Raw genomic sequence first — 22858 nt, forward strand, 5'->3', positions numbered from 1 at the left:
TTATTATTAATATTATTATCATTATTAATATTATTATCATTATTATCTATTAAGAAAATGCTTTCTTTTCTTTCGATTTCCATTTTTTTTATTTTCGTTATACGTATTCACCTGTGTACTATACGCTGCACCGGCTGCACCGCCTCAAGAGATGATACAAAAGTTCTTGTACATACATAGTAAATGTCGTACGACATGTATATACATATATATTTATCTGACATGTTTATCCAGTAAAATATTAGCTGAATTTTAGATGTCGTTGAAGCATTTTTTTAGGTTATCTTAATTAGGTTATCTTTCACGTCGGGATTTGTTTATATTTTTGCCTTCCCCACTTTGACGTATAAGTCGCAAAACCCGGAACATCCTATTGGTCGTCTACTGCGCCGCCACCAACTGTTATACCTTACTTATTATACCATACCATGGGCCACATATAAATATTCAATATGGCGATGAAATGTTGCAAGTTATTCCGTTCGGCGGACATGGCAGTACACGGAACATTTTTCGTAACCAACTTTTTTCTCTATCCTTACTCTTACTTCATGGTAGACATTCCTGTGATTTACTAGCTTGTCAAAAAGAAATCTTTAAATTGCGACGATTGCCAGATATGAATTGTGTAGAATCTCAAGCTTGCCTGTAAATAACTTCGCGCGCTAAATCAAAAAGTCTGTGAATCTATTCGATCGATGATTTTCGTGGAAAATGGCATTTTCGCAGTCGCATCAGCAAGATCTGATTGAATTGGCCGAAATAACAGGAATCTCCACGGTACCTGGAGTTTTTCGGTAAGACAATTGACGATATGTCAAAAGTGAAATTTCATCTACAGGACGTAACCTCTCTACACGGTTTTATCACAATACATTGCTTTCTATTTGTAGAATTGTATTGGAATTATTAGCGTTACAAGTATCTCCAGAGGATATTTATACTCTTCTTAAACAAATATCTACGAAATCGCTGAAATCGTTGAACCGACAAACAACAAACGAGGATGCGGAAGCTTCTGTTTCAACTACTAAACAATAATTTTGTATATTAGGCATTATTGATAACTTTAATACATATATTTTGCAATAAAAAATGTATTTATGTAAATAGAGATATAAATGTAACGCATTTTTATAGAAATAATCTAATTTGGAAAATACAATTTAACAATTTGTATATTTTTCATGTTCTTGATGAGAATTAGCCATTTTTGTCATTAAATATAATTTAGTTATGTATATATATATATTAGGGTGTCTGTTATTTTGGCGATTTTCGAAATTTGTACGGGACCCCCCCTAACTTTTTAGTAAAAAAATAACAAAAATTTTGGCGCTAATAAAAAGTTCTTACGATGATTAAGTGGAGGCTCATCGATGTTGAAAATTAACCCGTAAATCTTATGGGAAAAAACATTTTTTTAGTATTTCTTCGGGCATTTCCACCGCAGTCAGTCTAAAAATCCAGCAAGTGAGATATCTTTTCTTGAATGTTTTCCACGTGAAATGAGCCTAGGCGGAACAAAATCGATCAATTTCCGGCCGAGTTATTCCACTTTGAACTTCAATAATTTTTCACCCAAAAAATGAGAAGAGCCTAAAATCTCTCAATAAAATTACAGTAGCTCTGTTAGAATGCATTTTAAAATCATGAACCATTGAATTTCACATTCCTTATAGTTTTGCGATTAAAATGACCACCTTACAAGTTAAAAACGATAATTTGTAGCCGAATTACCGCAGTTTTTATGAAGAAGTTTTTTTTTTTACTAAAATCAGGTGAAGAAAATGAAGGTTTAGTTTATTCGCTATAACTCGAGAGAAAAAAATCGTAAGTTATTGCACGAAATACGATCATATTCCTTACGTTTTTTCCTTTCGAAAGCCATACCTGTCGTCATTGAAAAAAAATTTCTGGACGCCATACGCTCCCTTTAATATTGCTCTTCTTCGAACGCGAGAAATCTGCAAGCTGATAAATATCTTTCTTATTAATTGTCCCGTGCACTTTTCGTTACCTGCAATTTTTTTTATTTCAAATTTGGCAATTTCATGTTGTTTGTGATATTAATTCTTTGATATGACAAAAAATTTCGAAATTGAAAATTGTGAATTACATTAAGTAATCTTAATTTGTTGCAATTTCTGACATATTTTTTATTCATTTCATTTTTTTACAATTAACATCACTTTTCTATTGATAATTTTTGTTTTCTGCTATTAGTGTCGATTTTTTTGCATCGGGCTACACTTTTCGGTATTCACTGATGATTTGCAAAATTTGTTGTTCGTAGAATGGAAAATCATTACAAGCACTTTTCATTAGTATGTTTAAGTCGGAAGTCGCAACGGATCCTAAGTATGGTTGCAAGAACAAGTCGTAGTAATATAAAATAGAAACTTGCAATCAAGCAAAAACTGAAGCTTAGAAAGAGTCTCTGTTGTTAGATTCATCCAAGGCAGTTGCTCATTTATAGTCACGAAACTTGTTACAAAATCAGGCTGGTGATCATTTCTTGACAATGCATTGTGGTGATTAAGTATAGGCCGTGATAAGGAGACAACAACTTATTTTTTCCATAGCTCCTCCAAAAAAGGCGTTTTTCGATAAATTGTTATTTAGTTTTTAGTTTGTATTTTTTTAAAGCTGTTTGATGAAATAATATATCGACTATTGAAATTATCATCGATTGAAATAGCTTTAAAAATCAATTTCAAATATTAAAAATATATTAATATTATATACGGATAAATTCGAAAAACGTCTTTTTGTGGAACTTTATAAAAAAAAAACGTTGTCCCCATCACGGCCTGTACTAAATCACAGCCATGTGTTTTGACGAAATGGCCACCAGGTGGGCTTCCGGCACCTATTCATTAGAGTTTGGCCAAAGCGGGCCCTAAATATACTCTAAAAAGAAATTACTTCCAAATCTTTATACTTAATTACGTAGTAATTATACATTTTATTATTACAAAGTAATTATAATTATATATAGAACTTGTAGAATACTGTCTTTTGATGTACGATTTTCATTACACTCAGAATATAATAATATATATCTATTTATACATTTTATTTAGGAAATTAAGTGAAGTATAAAAATAGAACAGAACGCATAAAAAGAATTTTTTAAGAAAATTTTAATAAAAATGGAATTGAGAAAATCCGTGTATTTAGTAGGCTACTTGAGTTTTCAGATTGTTGGCAACAAATTGCCTTCAAGTTTACAAATATTGAAAACTCTTTTGTACAATACTCAATTGCTAAACCTATCACTGCATCAAAGTGCAACAATTGTTATTGACGAAGTTTGCATTTTTTGGCAAAAATCAGGAATTATGACAAGAAGAAAACAAAAATGCATTGAAAAAGTAGAGAAACTTTATGATAGTTATGATAAATTACGAAAAAATTCTAACCGTAAATCAATTGGCCAGCAAAACAAAGAACAAGAATTCGTTTCGAATTTCGATAACTTATTCGACATCGCACATACAGATATAATAAATATGATATCTAAAGAAAAAATGGAGTTCTTAAGTTGTCAACGAGAACCAGGTCGAAGAGGTCACATAGGTGGCCTTGAATGTATTGAGTCTGTCGATGCTACAACTCAAATAGGTAAAACATAAAATAAATTTTAATTATTTTTTCAATATTAAAAAAACTGTTTACATTTTTCAGATGAATCAATGAGTTATTAGGATTCCCAAAGCACAGGCACTTTCAGCCAACAAAGTGTTGAAACTGATTCAAGTCACGAATTAGCAATGGTTGGAGGATATATGTATATAGTATTATATATATAGTAATAATTTCTGCCCATATGTATAAGTACAATAATTTATTCTTCAATTTTATTTTGTATCTAATCACATTATTTTTACAATAGTGTACTGAAAAAAGAAAATTATATTAATATATTATGCATTATTAATTTTATGTATAATGTCTACACAATGTTTTCTGTAACAAAGTTTACATATGCAAATATAAACAAATAATTTAAGATACAATTTATAGGAAGTATACTTGTACTTTTATCTTTTATTCAACTTTATTTTTATATCGCAAACAGCCTTCTCTTGCCAATTTGTCTGCCATTTCATTACCATAAATTCCTGCATGTCCATTCACATGATTCTAGAAGATTAAATGCCTCATACTTTTACCAGGGAATGGAAAGTTACTTTTTAAAAATAACTAGTTACAGTTACTCGTTACCGAGTAAAAAATGTAACTAGTTACAGTTACAGTTATCGCTTTTTAAAAGTAACTCGTTACAGTTACCGTTACTTGAAAAATCACTTTTCGTTACTTTTCCGTTACTTTTTTAAAATCAATTTAAAAATGTACTTTTGCATTTTTTTTTTTATATGTAATACTGACAAATATATAGTTTTATTAAAAAAAAAAAAAACAATGTAGAATGGCTCAAATAATAAATTAAATAATAGTAAAATGAGTAGGGCTATGAACCCAAAAGCGAAACAGTTTAAAAGACGATGACAATAAGTGTCGAAACGTCGTTTGTTTTTATCTTGTTTTATCCATGTTGTTGTTCTAATATATATTTATACATTTAATTACATTGTCATCGTCGTTCTTATCGGAAATAAACTGTTTCATTTTTGGCTCGTAACCCTTCTCATTTTACTATTATTTAATTTATTTTTTAATTTTTTTTAAACACAATTTTGTAATTCTAAAACCTGTAAAATATGCAGCAAATTGAAATATTTGTATGTCCTATGTATTACATAGAAGATAGAAGTGTAAAATAATTACTGAATCATAACGGCCGAATGTCTAAGGGCTTTCAAGTCTTATTGATAAGCGCTATAAATAGCATGTATCCAATCGAACCGTGTTCAATCGTGTGCAAAGTAACGACAAAAGTAACTGTAAATTTCGTTACCGTTACCCAAAAAATGTAACTCGTTACCGTTACAGTTACCAAAAAAAGAAAGTAACGCAGTTACCAGTAAAGTTACCAAAAAAGTAACTTGTAACTGTAACTTCGTTACAAGTAACGAGTTACTTCCATTCCCTGACTTTTACAATATATATACATAGTACATTTATGTTATATTAATTATATAAACATTTATATATGTATATATATATATAAAACTTAAATAAAAAGTTGCTTACCCAAACAACAGTCAAATTCTCTAATTCTTTCTCCATTTCCAACAATTCTGTTTTGTTTATAACTGGTTTGTTACCCACAGTCTTCCATCCTCTTTTCTTCCACGCTGGCATCCATTGCGTAATGCAGGAGATGAGAAATTTAGAATCAGTGTTGATTTTCAATTTCTTGATCCCTGCCTTTTTCGCTTGTTTTGCAGCTACTGTAACAGCTTGAATCTCTGCCATGTTGTTAGTAGGTCGTCCGTCTACCGGTTCAGATACATTTCTACGAAAATTATAACTATTATATGTAGATTGAGTTTCGATAGTCAATTGATAAAACTGAAAAATAAAATGTACAAGGGATGGTTGTCTCGAAACCAAACACCAATACCGGCTCGTGCATTCTTATATCCATTTGAACTGCAGGCACCATCCGTAAAAACGTTCACATAGTCGTCTTTATCCATGATAAAATTCGCTTTGTCATCCTATATAATTCCAAATTTATGAAATATATTTTGATAATATAATTTATTTTTTATTTTTAAATCACATAAAACTCTCAGAGACTATACTGATCATTTCTATCAACTTCATGAATTACAAAAATCGATGAAATTATAAATTATGGGCTTTGATATTAAAATTAAAAAATTTGTAAATATTAGAGTTGATTAGTTTAGTTTTTAAGAAGCTTTATTGATGTACTAGTAATTTCAAACCTGGTCAAGAGGAGCTACACAACGAAGACAATAGTTTGAAATGTCCGCTATTTTTCTCTTTTTGCTTGGGTGTTCATTACTATCGTCACTTGAAGATAATGTCCTTTTTGAAATTGATAATAATGGTTTTGTCTGAACTAGTGCAGACTGCTTACGACCAAGTGTAAACAGTTGTTTCGGCAACATTTGAGATCTACATAAAATATTAGCTTTAAACGATATTATATTGTAATAAGATTTCAGAGTTCCATTAATTTTGCAATACTTTTTTCTTATTTATATTAAACAGGAATTGTTATCCTCCACCGGCAATGCGGGATCTTTTAAGACATAGTCAATTTTTTAATTGTGAAAAATTTAAGAAAACGAATAGGAATTTGGTATTGCAATAATTTTATTTTTTCCCAAAAAGCTTGAGACTTTTTTATTTATAAAAATCTTCATTTTTCTCAAATAATTTAACGTTTCAAAGTAAACATCATATTATATTTTCTTTTTTAAATAATACCCTCAACTACTTCAGTTTAAAGATTTTTTTTATTTACTCATATAAAAATTTATATCACATTATGATGTTTAAACATAATTTTACATTTAAATCTATAAAAAGGGAGTGAAATAACTTTACTTCTATTATGGTAAAAACTCGTTAAAGGTTTAAAAATATATAAGAATTGTTCAGATTTTTGTATAATTTAAATCAATAAAAAAAGTCTGTTGTAAACCTCAATAATAGAGAATATAGATTATGATTAAAAATTTTATATTACCAGTGACGAGTTAATATTTACCTTGCAGATTTCACAATTGATGAAGCATAGCTTTTAGTAGAATTTTTTCCTATAGTTGAAGAAGAACGCTCTTTTATGAAGTTTTGAGCCTCGCTTTCTGTTGCAAATTTCTTATATATTGATCCAGGAAATTTAAGAACTTGAGCACTACATTCGTCCCTGTTAAAAACAGAACAAACTCTTATTTAACAATATTTAAATATTAAATCTTATAGATCGTATATGTGAGAAATACAACCAATAAGAAATTGTCTTTAATAGTCAAGCTGGATCTTAGATACTATTACAATTCCGTGTGAATTTCCTTTTGCTGATAATTTATTAATTAAATTAATTTCTTTACCATGTAGCATAAATTCCAGGTTTTCGACCCATGGCTACTGCATAGTAAGGCATTTTGTTGAAAAAATAATGCTTGACTATAAATATACAGTCCAATTTCATCAATTTACTTAATACATATGACCTTTTTCCTGATGGAACGTATCTTTATTTAATGTTTCCACTTTTAATGCCAACGTCATTAATACATCACTTGTAGAATTTCCTAACAAAAAAATTAAATAGCTTTTTATTGATAGTTTCTGTCCATGATATAAATATATATACTACAAAAAACCTAATAGCATTTCCATTTTATTTAGATACAAATAATGAACATGTAATAATATCACAATACATTTAAGGCCGGAATCAGACTACGCATTGATGATTGAGATTGAAGATCGAAAAATTGAAATTTGACCAATGAAAATAAAGGAATCTTACTCCTATTATTTTGATTGGCCAAATTTCAATCTTCAATCTTTAAGAAGATCCTAAAGGACCTAAAGCAACGGGAATGACCAACAATTACAGTGAACCATTTTCTCCGAATTGGCTTTATAGATCATGAAATTTTTTCACACGATGAAAGTACACATCAAAATAATATGGATAATGCTAAATTTTATAAGAAAATTGGAGAAAAAAAATGAAAAATTCACTTATTTCAGCTCTTACAGCTGTCACTTGAGGTTATAATTTACTTATTGTAGAAATTCTGTAGGTCGTACATACCAAATGGTACCCCAAGCGTATAACGTGCACAAATAATCCTAAGCTTGCATCGAAGGTCCAATAAAAAAGATATTCCAAAATATTTGTTTCACGTGTAATCGTTTCGCTGTCAGCTGTGACGGATAAATGATGGTAAACAGCACGAGAATTAGGGCGCGTTCAACGGACTCAACAGTTGAGTGAGCGCTCGCTGTTATTGGTGTATTCTTTTAGATCATCCAATCAGAATTTTAGATCTGGAAGAATACACCAATAATAGCGAGCGCTCACTCAACTGTTTGGCGCGGTGCCTTGCGCACATCATTAACTACGGGGTTTGATTGGTTCAGACCTCGAACGGCTTAAGAGTTTTCTTATTATATTAAATATAATTAAATTGTTGAAAGATTCAGATGAAAATTGATTCAATTGTTGATTCAGATTCGGATAAACTATACTGTTGTAACATCGTCATTAAAATTACCTTCCTTTATTATTCTAAAACTTAATAATTAATGTTTGTCTTATCTTTTTTGTTAAACGTAATAAATATATAATTTAAAACAAGATTCTTTTGACTTACCCTCCAAGCGCGCCCTCGCAATTTTAACTTATTAATTTTATTCCTAAACGAACACCTTTAGAAGATGAAGCAAAATTTGATTAAAAGTCATTAATTTAACTCAAGAAAAACGACTCGGAAGGAGTTGGACTAAGGTATTCGATAATTATAGTTAAAAAATTGTAATATTATAAACTCCATAAAAAATTGTAGTATTATAAACAAGTAACGGTAATGGTGCAGAAAATGCGTATTCTTATATCTAAAAATAACTCATTATTTAATGAAAAAAATTACTTCGTTACTTTAGTTATTAATGACTAATGAATAACGTATTAGTAATCTTCACTAGTTTACGAGTAAAGTGATGTTATATTTTTCAATAAATAAATAGTAACAAAAGTTACTTTCCAGAAGTGACTTTTCCAATTCTGGTCTTAATTATCGATATGAAAAATTGTAACGTCATTACTTTGTTATTGTAAAAAAAGTAACGATAACAGTGTTACAAATAATGCGTTATTTCCATCCTTGTTTCAAAAGAAAAGAGGTCCGCTAATTAGAATCTACGCAAGTGGTAGAGGACTTACATAAATTGTTTTTACTAGATTAATTACCAGAAAAATGTATACATAATTTTATTGTAATATATTTTTATTGTGTAGTGTGTTGTATTAAAAGTAAAAAAAGAAGGGACAATCTAGATAGCAGGTTGACATTTATTTATCATCATTTGACATCATAATGATGTATTTAATGTTATTTCGATGTAAAAATGACGTCAATTTGCTGAAACATAAAAAAAATATCATCGATTGTAATCTGTAAAGGTAGTGGAGTGCCTCTTAGAAAAAGACTATGGATGTGTCACTTACCAGAAACATCCATACTTATATAGTTCTTCGTGCATATAGAGACATCAATAGCAAATTTAATTTAAAAACACAGGCATCCACTTTCAAATCATTTAGGTTTCTCTCTGTACTATTACCAGAGAGGAATCTAAAATGGACCATTCTAGCGTTTTTCGAGATTAAATGAGCTGAAATTAAATTAGTAACATTTTTTTTAGAACATAGTGTATCTTTCAAAACTGCGATTATAGAAATAAGACATTTTGTTTGTTTTATATACATTTATTAACATGAAGCTGCATGCTATACAATGCTATACACCGTTATGAAAAATACAACAATAACGTAACATTTATATAGTATAACTTTTTTAAAAGAATTATATTCAACAAGGACAGAGCGCATATATGTATTAGAACGCATAGGCTAAAGAGAAAATTTATAAATGGTATCAACGATAAATATACATATCTTATTATAAGTGAACACAAATATTAAAAATAGAAAGTGTAATAAATAAATATGTATATGCCGTTATAATGTCACATAGTCAACATATTACGTACGGGGTATAAGAATATTCGCGTACTGTATCCATTCACGCAACAAACTCATCGCGTACGATTTCTCAAATGTACGTTAAAAATCGTCAAATATCCAAAATGAGAAATGCAATATAAAGAAGTGCATAGTTGATCGCTGAAATGTATCACTCAAAATCACAACTTTTATCGTGGCAGACTGAGATACTGAGCCCGATTGAAATACGGGTTAAAGCAGCTCCAAAACGGACGTCTCACTGTTTGCGGAATGAGTATATTCTTTCGCAGATTAACACCGCAATTCGAAACACATTATTCTTTTTTCGCAAAAAATAATCTTATTCCTCCGCTTTCGGGGAAGCGTAATATACATTACATCGAAGAGAGCGAAGTCTTTCTGGAAGATGCGTGGCGCTTTTAACAACTGTTTAAGTATAAGAATTAAGAATTGTAATATTCCCTATCATTATGTCAAACACAGAATGCTAAATTGCCTCGTAGGCCATATCAATGCCAATTCTCGTAACAGAGCCGTTCAAAAATTCCTCAAGCTCGTCTCGCTCTCGATTTTCGTCCTTCGATCGAAGCGACGAGCGTTTTTTCTTTTTTTCGGTTTTCTCAGTTTTCTCCTTATCTCTATCTTTGTCTTTTGACTTCTTCTTTTTCCTTTTCTCCTTTTCATCCCCCTAAAATCGACAAAAAAAATAAATAATAAATCCACAACTCAAAATCAATTAAAGAATTAGAAAAAAACGCTCTCTAGATCAACTAAGAATCTTTTTTCATAAATTATTGTTGAAGACAATTACCTTCTCTTTATGTTTCTTTTTTTCTTTCATCACCGGACTACTAGCATTGGAGCTTATGTGGCGCACACTAGTATCATCGAGTAGCTCCAGATGAACATTAGAACTTGTCATGCTAACGTCCAGACTTTTATCGCTCAATTCTAGTCTATCCTTCCTTGTACTAGTACTACTCACATCCTCACCTCCTTCAGGACTTTGTCGCCATTTGGAATCCCGTCGTAACCAGCTATCAAAAGCGTCCGAGTTTATGTCTGGCTGCTCGTTTGACTCATATTCATTGGAGATCTGCAATTCTTGTTCTATAGAAGAAACAGAATTGCTTTTTGTGACTTGATTTGGCTGCTCGATATTTTTCTCTGGACCTGATAACGGTTCTAATTTGTGTTTTTGTTTGGATAGCGGATTCTCTGATAATTTCGGTTGTATAGGAGAAACTACTTCTTCAATGGATGACAAGTCATCCTCGTAACCGGCTACCAGAGGATTACCAGTCTCCATGTCACTGTAAAAATATTGTGATAATATATTAATACCGATTAATTACTACTTACAATTAATTACTACTTGCAATAACATGGAAAATACAATTCTTAGTAATATGTATGTATTAATTATGTTTGTAATATATTGAAAAATATAGAGAATTACATTACTAAAATCAGAATAAAAAAAAACTATTGATATGTACGAAAATAAAAAGATAAATACAAGAGAATTAAAGATTTTAAGAAAATAATGATAATTTACGTAAGTAAATTTCTAACTAAAATAAAATTAAATACAAAAAGTAAATTACTTTATAAACTACAATATAATAATTGTATAATTATATGATTTTCCGGTTTGTGTGTTCTACTTATATTTTTTAAAAATATTAAAGCTTTTTTTTAGAAAGCTTTTTGCTTACCTCTCAGATTCTGCCTCTTCTGGAGCTGGTGCAGGGTCCGGTTCTGGAGTAAGGGAATTAGGGCTCAGATTGCAGCCTTCCAAAAATGATTTGTCTAGCATTCCATCCGGCACAAAGTCTTCAACATTAGTCAATGGTGCATTCAAATTAACATTTTTAATATTTGGCAATTTCCCGTCTGTCTCATCTTCCTTCTTATGACCAAAGATTTTGGACATGAGTGACGACCGATTGAGTGAATCTCTCCTCTCACTATTGTTATTGGTGGATTCAACTGGTTTAATCACTTCTATTTTAACAGTGGAATTTTGCGAAACAGATGTCGTAATTTGTGATGTTTTCGTGGAATTAACTACATTATCTAATGTGCTCGCCGTAGAGCTCTCCTTCCTCGGTTTTATTTCCAAATTTTTTACCGGTATTGGAGTCCCACCTCCGATCGGACCGGGCATCGAGACCGATCTTTTGACTTCTCCGGTGGCATTTGTGTTGGAAGCTGTAAGCTGATAATTACTCATAGTCAACGGAACAACATTTGAGACTAGATTGCTAGCGGACACTGAATCGGCAAGGGCTCTTCTACGATTCACAAGATTGTCTAGGAATTTATTGTAATCAGCGTCATCGCTGTCCTGGAAGAGATCTAATTCCTGGATAGTTAAACGCGTCTCCTCTTCATTGGTCTCAAGTTGCTTCAACAGTGTCTCGCGTTGTAGTTGCAGAAATGGTAGATTGAAAAATTTGTGTAACAATTTTAGGCCAAAGCCATTTCGCATCGATGACTCCGCGTATCTCACCTACAACGATTCATTTAACTTTAGAATCATGTGAAGTCTTTTAGTTGATGTTGAGTTATGAGTATTGCTCGATATAAATTACACAAATCAATAAATTCTTTTCAAAGAAATGATTAATAAAATTGATTAATAGAATATAATACAATTAATAAAATGTGATTTTTTTTTTAAAGACTTTAATTCTTTACATTATTTTTATTTACAGAAAGCCTTAACATTCTTTCAAACAAAATTGTATAAAGTGTGATAGTTTCATGTTTTAATAATATTTGTTAAAATATTGAGAATAGTTAGATTGTGTGACAAGATACGAAATTAATTTCTTAATTTTAGAAATTAAAAAATTATTTATGATAGCAATTTAAATTAAATTCTTACTAGGCACGATAATTGTAAACCTTTTTTTTAATTTACTACTAAAAAAATATTCATTGGTAACGAGACACATAATGATTAGAATATTAATAATTATTTCAATTACTTGTGCAATTCTTTCGTGTAGTGAATCTATGAAATATGTCACGTGATCCGCAGTGACGGTTCTATGATGTGACATATCACAGTGGTTGCCGAGAACAATGACAGGTATGTGGCTAGGTATCTTTGGCAGCTCACGCTGGACATAATCAAACGTCCAGTTCTTTGTGATGTCCATTACAATGATAACGCCGTTGGTACCCTTATAAACGTCAAGAAACTCAGCATCTAGGGCAGGTTCCTCGATAACATTTTCTACATTAGCCGGAGCATTGTCCATCTTTAGACCCTCTAATTTCCGCCGGCGTCTACCGCGATCTACGACATCCCATACCTCCACTTTGACCACGTCGTCGGTGGCTTTGTAATTCCACTGTATACTCGCTACCTGTATCTCTTCCGTGGGTATATACTCTTCGATAAACTTTTGCCCCTGCAGTCTATGGAATAAACATGTCTTTCCTACATTCCTGTCTCCCTTTATTATTATTTTCACTAAAAATAATGTGCAAAGTTTGCATTACAACTGATGTTCTACTTCGTCATTCACATGTAAAGCATGTACATGCACTTACTATTATATTGCACGCCTTTAGCAAACTTCCTCTGAAGATTCGTTGGCATGGATTGATGGGCTGGTCTGGGAGACGTATTGCCAATCCCATCGGACTTACCGGCTAATCTTTTAATGGCAGAAAACATCATGCGATTCTTCAAAGAAGCATTAGTTGAAGAAAATAACTTTGATGCTTAAAAAGAAAGTTGACTGCAAACACCTGTAGAAAATATATTAAAATAAAGCAAAAAATAATAAAAATACTTACAAAATACTTATAAAATAATAACATAAACATATCATTTCCAGAAATAAACATAAAGACTGTATAATTTTTATTGTCATCGCGATTATTAGAGAATACTCTGCGGCTCTTATAACGCAAGCTAAAAACATATTGCTAGTGATAACGGCGGTAAATAACTTAATTGCTGTACTTGATGATTGTTATAGCGATGACAAGTACTGTCCACGTCGTTTCTGAGAAATGTACCGTATTCTAATGGAACAGATGGGAACTGTACAAGCATCGGAACAATTAAAGCCCACGCATCTTCGCAAACAAGATTGAATAAGATTCGACTCTCTAACCCAAATTGAATTTTTTTCCACGGGAGAGTTTGATGAATCGTATGAACGATCAAGATCACCCCAAAAATTCGTAAAACATTTGCGTGAAAATGCACTTACCACCCGTGTAGCACGATCCAAAAGCCTCATAGAATGAAGCCGGATCTCTCGGACTCTCGTCACTGAATGCACTCAAGACAGCTGTCATATGCAGCAGCTGTTTCTTTCTCTCTCGACGTCGTAAAGTTGGCAGCGCCGACCGCTCTAGACTCTCTGTGCCATTCATAAAAAATATCGATCGCCAATAAACTCCGTGGTGATAATAAAAGAGATTTTTTCCAATTTATCTCCGAATGCAATCTGTTGTCTTCTTTTTTGAATATCTTCTCTTTACGTCGCTAAAAGCTGAGTCTTACTTTACATTTGTTTTATCTTAATCTTTCTCTTTGCCCTCAAAATGTAAAGATTTCATTTGATTATCTTGACGAGTTCGATTTTTCAAAGTATATACTGATTTTGCTTTCTCTTCAAGAATATATGCCGTTTTCGTGTTTTTATTTTGTATACTATTCTAATTTTTTATAATCATGAACACGATATTTCAAACGACAGAGTAATACATAGATATAAAATAATTGTCATTAATTATTTTTACAAATACATTAATATGCTAAATTTTTTATGTTTAAAAACAAATGTAATTAGGATAGACTAAAAATAAAAAATACGCTGTGTTTAAAAACATAAATAATTTATTACTATAAAAATTACAAAAATTTAAGATTGCGCGCTATTCGACTCCATAGCAGCTTGATAGAGTAAAGGTCTCAATTCCTTTTCCATTAAGGAGTGCTTATCACCGTGCGTTATTGTTAGCACCGTACTCGCTTTGCTCAATGACTGGAGCGCTTCTTTCGGTTTTTCCAGGTGTAACTGTATCTTTCCTATCGTGAGATACAACAATCCTGTCAAAGGGTGTACTTCCCCGTAATACAATCTGAAAAGCAAGTAATGACAACCTCATAACTGAAATTATTCATTTAAAATAAAGAAGTATGTGATATGAATTATCTTATTGCATGTATAGATTAAATAAATGATCACTCACAAATATCCTGGCAGAAGTTCCTTGCCATAAAACTCCGCATCTTCCCAACAATTCAGGTTCATAGCCGCGATATGAGCCATTTCTAAAGTACGGACGTGTTGTATATTAAATTTATGCATTACACCCTTCTGTTTTTTCAAACATATCTTACTAACATCAAGATCTATTGACATTAATAAGGAAACATATTGAGGAAAATGTTTTTTATTGTGTAGAATAAATGCATTGTTCAAAATCTATATATATATTTTTTTGTATCTATTAAAATAAAAATATATTAAGCTTTTTTTAATATATTTATCAAAAGGATACAAGCCATAGTTTTCATTTTTTCCAAATGGTGAGCAGTGAAGTCAACGACTTCTCGAAATATCTCTTTAAATTCTACAGATATTTTCGTGCTACACTTCTCGCATTCGTCAGCTTCAATCAAACACGGCGAGTTGCATGATAAGTTTGGACACGCAGCCGCTTCGGCCACTGGTTCCTCTTGTTTACATCTTCCGCAATCACACCAGAAGTAGTACGAACTATGCAATTCCTCGCGCCTATCTTTATCAGAATTTAGTAAATCCACGTAGGATATTCTTATCTGCGTAAAATAAAATTACAAATTCCGAAATGTAAAACATATCTAAGTATATTGAGCTGTTTTTAATTATCAAGAGATAGTAGAATCAATTACATCAAACTTTTGAGAGCTATAAAATAAAAAAAAAAATGTTTTTCAACTCTATTGAAGTTTACATCTATGTCAATACTTGCCTGTGACCAATCCAAAGAAGGAAGGTCCGTTAATGTTCTAACAATAATGGTAGTTCCTTCAAAAACAACAACCACATTAGGTTTACAACTATGATCCATCACAGATGCTCCCAAATAAATGCCAACTCCGATGGTATTCATATCGAGATCCAATATGTTGAAGGAGTTAGTACATATCCTGCCATAAATACCCATCAGCTCTGCGATATTGGGTATAAATGTCTCATCGAGAAACTGGACTAAAACTCCACATAACATGGTGAAATGTTCCATTCGCTTAACATCCACTTTTATATCTGAATAATCTACAATTCAGAAATACAAATTGATTATGCATATTTATACATTTTTTTTCTTAAAATGTCTTCTTTTTAGAGAAAGAAAAAATATTTACGAGACATTAGGTCTTTGAATCTTCTAAAATTTTTCTCAGTGTAATAGCCCACTTCCTCGGCTCCACCTTGATTGAGCTTGAGAATTATACGTGCCATAAGTCGAGCAGCATCTGGCAACACTTTCGGCGATATCTTTCTTAAACGTGTACATTCTGTCTTGTGTATTGACCACGATTCTTTCTGACAACTGCGGTCGCAATAATACACATACTGACAACCCGAGCACTTTAATAATTTCCCGCTGCAATGATAAATCATATGATAGTATGATACTTAATGCAACACATAATGTATCAGATGTATTTATACTTGACAGTAATTTGGTATCCCTGGTGAAAAAAAATTCTCACATCTTTAAGAATTCGTCATATTTTAAATGTAGGAACATTTCTGAAAAAATATCTTAAGATATAAAAATGTTTTTCAGATTTTATAAATTTTCTTTCTAAATATTATAAAATGAGAGAAATGTTAAAAGTCTTAAAATATTTTAAAATTGACATACCTATAAAGAATTCCAGAAAAGACAGAGTCTTTCTTAATTCTAGTCACTTTTGAAGCGCGTTCCAATTCATATAAAAATCTGAGAAATTTTTTTAAAAGATATAAAATTATATAGATATTCTAAAGAATTTGAAAATTTATTTATAACAATTCTATGAATCCTAAAAAAAACTTTTCACCAGGACGATACACAAAACTAATACAATCCAAAATATTTAAATTAAAATAATGTAAAAGAAAATCGTTCAAATATAATTTTGCAATTTTATATGCTGTTTTAAGTACTTAGTATATGGTTTCATACCTCTTCAAACAATTGTCACATCGAGTAGTCCTATGTTTCGAGTTAAGAATAAAAACGAATGGTTTACCGATAAAGATTGTTGTTCCTTTTTTTATTAAGTCGGCACTCATTTCGAAATCACAGCACAAATTACATTTAAGAAATATTCTATCTTTCTATTCCGAATATGTGAAGATTTTAAAGCGCAATATAACCTAGCCTACTTATTTTTGTTCGAAGAATAAACACCGGCACTGTTCATAACCTTAAATTTCGAACTTGTTACCATTTTCCTTCGATATATCGTAGCGTTTTATATAATATAATGCAAACGATTTAAATTATAACAGGATATTTTTATATTTAGATAATATAAAAATAGAAATGCGCTTCTCTCTTTCTCTAAAAATTTATTTTTACAAATTTTTAATTTAACAGCTGTTTCCAACAAAAGAAAAAAAAATATATAATTTATTATAAATTCTGTTTCTCACACACACAGGTCATCTCTTAAGTAATATTTTTATGATGAATAACTTTGTTTTTTTATGATAAAATATTCATTTCAAAAATTAATTCAATTGTTTCAAATAAAAAATTAAAAACCATATAAAAAGCATATATAGGTATATATCGTTGTAAGAGATAATGAAGATTAAAATTATATTTTCCTATTAAAATTATCCCAAAAATATGAAACATTATTTATAAGATTAGATATTATTTTTTCTCTTTTACATTTTCAAACTATACTATTATACATATATTTAAAAGTAAAATTTGGAAAAAAAAAATGTTAGATTTGATTGTTTAAATTCCATTTATATATTACCGTATCAATTTTGACATAAACTAAAATTATATAGTATATTCAAACATTGCGAAATAAAACTATATTTTCAGATATTGCAAACATAGAAGATTGACAAGTATAAAAAAGTGTATATAATAAAAAATGAGTCTAAATTCTTATTAAACTATTTTAATATAATTCATTAGAAATTTTGGGCTGATAAAAAGTATTTACTATTTTAAACTTGTATTTTACATTTAATGCTGAACTTTTGCAACATCAGTAAGGTTTGTAAATAGATTAATACAAAATATGTGCGCATATATATATAGAATATATATATATGTGTGTGTGTGTGAGTGTGTGTAAAATTCAGATTAAAATATTTTGCTATTTAATATACATTATATATAATTCTGTATAAAAATTACAGAAGTTGTGTTCACAATATATGTATAAAGGGACAATCGTCTTTTTTAACATTTCGTCAATAATAATATTCAATAAATTACAAGAGATATGCTAATTGTTATTAATAAAGCAATTATTAAATTTTATATATGTATAAAATATTGTACAAATATAATAATTTTGTTATATATACGAATGTTATTTATACGAAGTGACCTCGATAAATTAGCAACGTCATACAGTTTATAATAAAGTTCAACAGTCAATTATAACAATAAACGTAAAATAAGGCTGGGATTGAAGGAACAATAGGACAAGACGATTCTATCAAGATTATATTTTTATATAGATATATATATGTATATATATCTGATAAAACATTTTTTTACCTTCGTAGGCAATGGTCACATCTTTCATCGCGCACCACCGATCTTACAACATAGGCAAATGGTTTTCCATACAAAATAGTGGTACCTTTACTCACAGGTACTCGCTTACACTCTTGATTCTTAATTCTCATCTTTTCAGACTTCTTCGAATTTTGCCTTTTTTACCGGTTAGCCTCGAGAAGATATCGAAAAGGTGTTGCACACTTCCCCTAGTAACTTTGTAGAATTGGCGTCCACCTTCCTTCTCTTTCTTCTCTCTTTCTTGTTTCACTGATGTAAAGAGAGGTTCGAACGCGCGCTATTTTAAGATTGGTTTATTTTCGCATGACATATTATTGGAGCTAACTATAATAACCCTTAACCTGCTGATTTCTCATTAACAATCCGCTCTTTCTCTTATATTTCACAATTAAGACAAATCTGGAACACTTATTTACAGTCAATTAAGTTAAAAAAAAGGTTACAGTAAAACTAGTATCGACGGATCTCTTCTTCCCGGAAATTCTTAAATCTTAGATACAGAATGTGGAAGCATATATCCGATATTAAAATGTAAGTTTTGAAATAATCAGTTTAGTTCACGATTAAAATTAGGTAAATCAAAAATACATAGAAAAAAAAAACATTATCCACATTAAACGCAGCGTCATATGTACAATGTCAACCGTTCTTAAATATTTTTACATGGGTGCGTGTGCGTGCGTGCGTGTGTATGTGTTTGTTATATGTATGTACACTGCCACTCATTCAGATACCTGTATAAATTTCATTTAATTATCACATAAACAATTTTCTAATATTATAAAACAACAATTGAATGATTATACTTTTGTATATTTCAAGATACAGTGGGTTGCCAAAATATTAGGGACAGTGCAATTTTTCTGTTATTTTTATGTCAATATTGTCAGACTTTACATAGAATTTACAAATAAGATAGAATAACCAAAACAGGTATTAAAAATAAAAATACTTCACGGAATCTCATTAAGAGGCACTTGCAAAATCAAAATTAATAGAAAAATCGCACTGTCCCTAATATTTTGGCAACCCACTGTATACACATACCAACATCAAACAAAAGCTTTATAAATTATTTTTAATTTTATATCCCAAATTTTCTAAATTTATGAATTATTGTATTAATGATCTATATATACGAAACGAAGACAAATACATTTTAGAATACAAAATTAAAAATAATTTATAAAGCTGTTGTAATTGGTTAATATGTGTATAAGTATCTTAAACATATAAAAGAATAACACAATTGTTGTTTTATATCTTAAATTTTTTTACATGACCATTCAATGGAATTTATGCGGGTGTCCAAACTTTTATGAGCTGTAGTGTGTATAATTTTTTTGTTTTTTTCTTTCCAACTTTACATTCTAAAATATTATGGATAATTTTACTGATCTTGAAATTTTTTGAATGTTTTGTTACAATGTTAAAATATAAAATTCGATCAGTCAACATAAAATATGATCGCTTCTAGACCAGTAATATCCATGCAATGAATTTCTTGTTATTTGACTCGTTTATGTTTTTTTTTGAGCGTATATAAAGACAAAACGGGAGACATGATAGTTCATTTTAACTTTCATAACAACAACCCAATGACGCATGCATTTTCGATATCCATAAGTGGAATTATTTCTACCATTCTTTCTTATGTTCATCCATCGATACACCACCTGGACCTAAAGAGACTATCATCAGGAGGCCACCAATGACTGATAATGTCTGTAATAAAATAAAATAAAATAGGAAATAAATGCTATAATATGTATATAGAAGATAAAGTTAAATATTGGAATCATAATTAAACAATAACAAGCAATAATGAACCACACAAAAATTACAATTATTTCAAAAGTAAGCAATTTAAATCTTTAGATTCAAAATAATTAAAATTAGCTCTTCCTTTATAATGTTTTAATTTAGCAATTTTCTTCTCGTAATGTAATTCAGAAAAACTTACTTGGAAGAAGTCGTATTTGAGGAAATCCCTAAGAGGTTTGTAATCGGGAATGGACCACCACGCATTGTGGTAAAAGTTTAATGCGGTCAGTAGAGCAACAAGTAATAACGCGCTCAGCTTAGTCTTGTAGCCGATTGTCACTAGCACCATCAGGATGCTACCAACGATATCTTGGAGAATTTGCATAAAGGATATTTCGAAGCGAATCAGCGTGATGAACATAAACGCCAACAGTATTCGACCGGCTAATTGTAGTAAATTCTTAGGTTTGTTGTCGCCGAGACTAGGAACGCCGGCAAACAGTGATCTGCCTTCGACACGGGATTCAGCCAATACTAATAAGAGCGCTCCTATTAGCGCCAAGTTCCTGAATAAGAATTGCATATCCCATAGGATGCTATAAGCGATAGTTTGTAGGATCACAATGAAGAACAGGATTCCACAGGCTATGCTGACTCGTAATCTGCCAATCACCATAATACATCCGCCGAGTTGTCCAACAAGATTTACAAAGACAAAGACGGTAGCCAAGAATTTTCCGCAGCCCCAGGAAGCGTCCATATATTCTCGCTGTTCGCTCCATTGGAACCACATTCGTAAACCATCTTCTAGGAATGTAGCGATGAGGCATAATCGTGCCAATGTCGGAAGCACATGCTTGCCATTACGGATTACCTGTTGTAATAGATAAATACCTTAATGTGTATTTCAATTATATCTACTAATTTTATTTAATGGAATAAAAAAAGTTACAAATCATATCTGCTTCTTAACAGATATGATTTGTAAGATTTTAGACTTTTCAAGTATAACATCTTGAAAATTATATTATAAAAACTGTAGATTTTTTCTTTATAAATTATTTGTTAAAATCTGTTCACATTAAATACTTAGTAATAATAACTACTTTATTGAAAGGATAATTCTAGGATTGTCTATAAGACATAGGGACATCTTTAGGATATTCTTTAGATGTCTGTACTATATGGATGTTTTGTTTTGTCTTACTGTTTGATAATTATTATTTTCTTCATATATATTTCAAACTTGTTGATCAGAAAATAACGTTGCATTATTGTGCACAAGTATGAAAAGTAGGTCTGTGAAAGTATAGACAATAAGATCCACATATCCATTGGAGTCGCATATGAATATCAGTCAAGTGAAACATGACAATATTAAATGAAAATCGTTCGACGAGATTAAACACACACGAGTGTGAAAACGTAATTTTCATAAATAAGAACTTACTCAAATTATCTGTCCATATAAGGCAAATTTAAAAATAACAGATGATAAGTATGACATATCAGCGAAAAATCAAAGTCATCCTTGTACACATATGCAGCCACAAAAAAAATATCAAATCCATTTGGAGAAATCTGTTTGTATGAAATGAACGTATCTGCAGAGTGACCGCTGAGAAAGAAACGTAAAAAAAAAAAAACCCTTACAGCTTGATCGTTGGCGACTAGCGAATCCGCCTTAGGAGAATTCACCTGTGGAATTCATAACCTCGGCCGTACGACAGTTTCAATCGCGACCGAGTAAACATGATAACGAGCGAGACGCGTGTGCGAAAATATGGGAAAATATGCGCGCGAAAGAATGATGACGTTGGTAGGAGCGAGCCGCCGTGCGGCTCGTTCTCTCCCATGGGACCCGAATTTCCTTTCGTTCTTTCACGCGCGGGGCCCCCACGGGGCTACGGGGATCCACCAGTCGACTGACAACCAAGCGGTTAAAGGAACGCAATCGTGCACCGTAAGATTCACCTGATCGGCGATCTCCTCCGCCTTCGAGAGCACCTCCTGCGAGATCACCATCGTGGTGTACTGTCTTTCAAAAACCGAAAAAAAATCTACCCATGCGCACACACACACACACACACACACACACCGACGTAACACACGTGCGCGCCCGCAAGTGGCACGGCGGCACGCAACGCGCAGAGCGGAGCGGCGCGGAGGCAAGCGGCGAGTGGTGGGGCGTACCGCGCGCCCCCGCCGCCCAGTGTGGCATCCGATCGCGCCCCTCCGAGCCGTGTGATGTGGAGATCGGCTGGTTGGCCGGCTGCGCGCGCCGCGCTTCCGGCGTATACGTGGTCGTCGCACGGAGAGTCCGCGCTGTTCGTCGTCGAATTCGATTCGGCGTTCATTCGCGTCGAGAATCGGTATGCGCGAATTGAATATTGGGTTACCTTTTACAATTAGTTCTCTCCTTGTTGGCCAAACGAGAGACATTCTGAATTGCTTACGTAGGCCATTTTGGCTTGCGGATTACGCTGAATATATATGTATCTATTTATTGTTTGCATTGCTCGTACATACCTCGGTGAGTTTGTATTTGAATTATTTGAAACTATATAGCAGAAAAATGACCATAACTGAATCGTGGAACTTATATCGTAATCAAAACAAATGGGCGCGTTCAGCGGAGTTTAATGGGCCTTCTACAAT

At 31.6% G+C, this 22858-nt stretch overlaps 6 protein-coding genes across 6 annotated transcripts; 2 read left to right on the plus strand and 4 right to left on the minus strand.

Annotated features, from left to right (window-relative positions):
• Positions 1-566: 566 nt before the first annotated feature.
• Positions 567-1051, plus strand: LOC108775967 (uncharacterized). The gene is made up of 2 exons (XM_018542444.1): positions 567-797; positions 894-1051. The coding sequence occupies exons 1-2, from the start codon at positions 715-717 to the stop codon at positions 1039-1041; spliced, it is 231 nt and encodes a 76-aa protein (XP_018397946.1). The 5' UTR covers positions 567-714; the 3' UTR covers positions 1042-1051.
• Positions 1052-3155: 2104 nt separating this feature from the next.
• Positions 3156-3781, plus strand: LOC108775916 (uncharacterized). The gene is made up of 2 exons (XM_018542379.1): positions 3156-3627; positions 3691-3781. The coding sequence occupies exons 1-2, from the start codon at positions 3156-3158 to the stop codon at positions 3708-3710; spliced, it is 492 nt and encodes a 163-aa protein (XP_018397881.1). The 3' UTR covers positions 3711-3781.
• Positions 3782-4053: 272 nt separating this feature from the next.
• Positions 4054-7132, minus strand: LOC108775950 (ribonuclease H1). The gene is made up of 6 exons (XM_018542426.1): positions 6999-7132; positions 6656-6814; positions 5865-6057; positions 5500-5630; positions 5161-5425; positions 4054-4149 (listed from the first exon to the last, which is right to left on the minus strand). Exons 1-6 carry the CDS (start codon positions 7097-7099, stop codon positions 4054-4056), a joined length of 945 nt encoding a protein of 314 aa, XP_018397928.1. The 5' UTR covers positions 7100-7132.
• Positions 7133-9641: 2509 nt separating this feature from the next.
• LOC108775938 (rab-like protein 6) lies at positions 9642-13955 on the minus strand. Its single transcript, XM_018542412.1, has 6 exons — positions 13888-13955; positions 13217-13417; positions 12646-13136; positions 11368-12164; positions 10461-10962; positions 9642-10337 (listed from the first exon to the last, which is right to left on the minus strand). Exons 2-6 carry the CDS (start codon positions 13344-13346, stop codon positions 10137-10139), a joined length of 2121 nt encoding a protein of 706 aa, XP_018397914.1. The 5' UTR covers positions 13347-13417; positions 13888-13955; the 3' UTR covers positions 9642-10136.
• Positions 13956-14544: 589 nt separating this feature from the next.
• Positions 14545-17127, minus strand: Smyd3 (SET and MYND domain containing, class 3). Its single transcript, XM_018542380.1, has 6 exons — positions 16844-17127; positions 16035-16276; positions 15641-15945; positions 15188-15467; positions 14876-15038; positions 14545-14764 (listed from the first exon to the last, which is right to left on the minus strand). Exons 1-6 carry the CDS (start codon positions 16951-16953, stop codon positions 14545-14547), a joined length of 1320 nt encoding a protein of 439 aa, XP_018397882.1. The 5' UTR covers positions 16954-17127.
• Positions 17128-19877: 2750 nt separating this feature from the next.
• Positions 19878-22231, minus strand: Surf4 (Surfeit locus protein 4). Its single transcript, XM_018542430.1, has 3 exons — positions 22175-22231; positions 20400-21074; positions 19878-20161 (listed from the first exon to the last, which is right to left on the minus strand). Exons 1-3 carry the CDS (start codon positions 22223-22225, stop codon positions 20075-20077), a joined length of 813 nt encoding a protein of 270 aa, XP_018397932.1. The 5' UTR covers positions 22226-22231; the 3' UTR covers positions 19878-20074.
• Between the last annotated feature and the right edge of the window lie 627 nt (positions 22232-22858).

The sequence above is a fragment of the Cyphomyrmex costatus genome, unplaced genomic scaffold (genome assembly GCF_001594065.2).
Source record: "Cyphomyrmex costatus isolate MS0001 unplaced genomic scaffold, Ccosl1.0 scaffold330, whole genome shotgun sequence".
Lineage (NCBI taxonomy): Eukaryota > Metazoa > Arthropoda > Insecta > Hymenoptera > Formicidae > Cyphomyrmex > Cyphomyrmex costatus.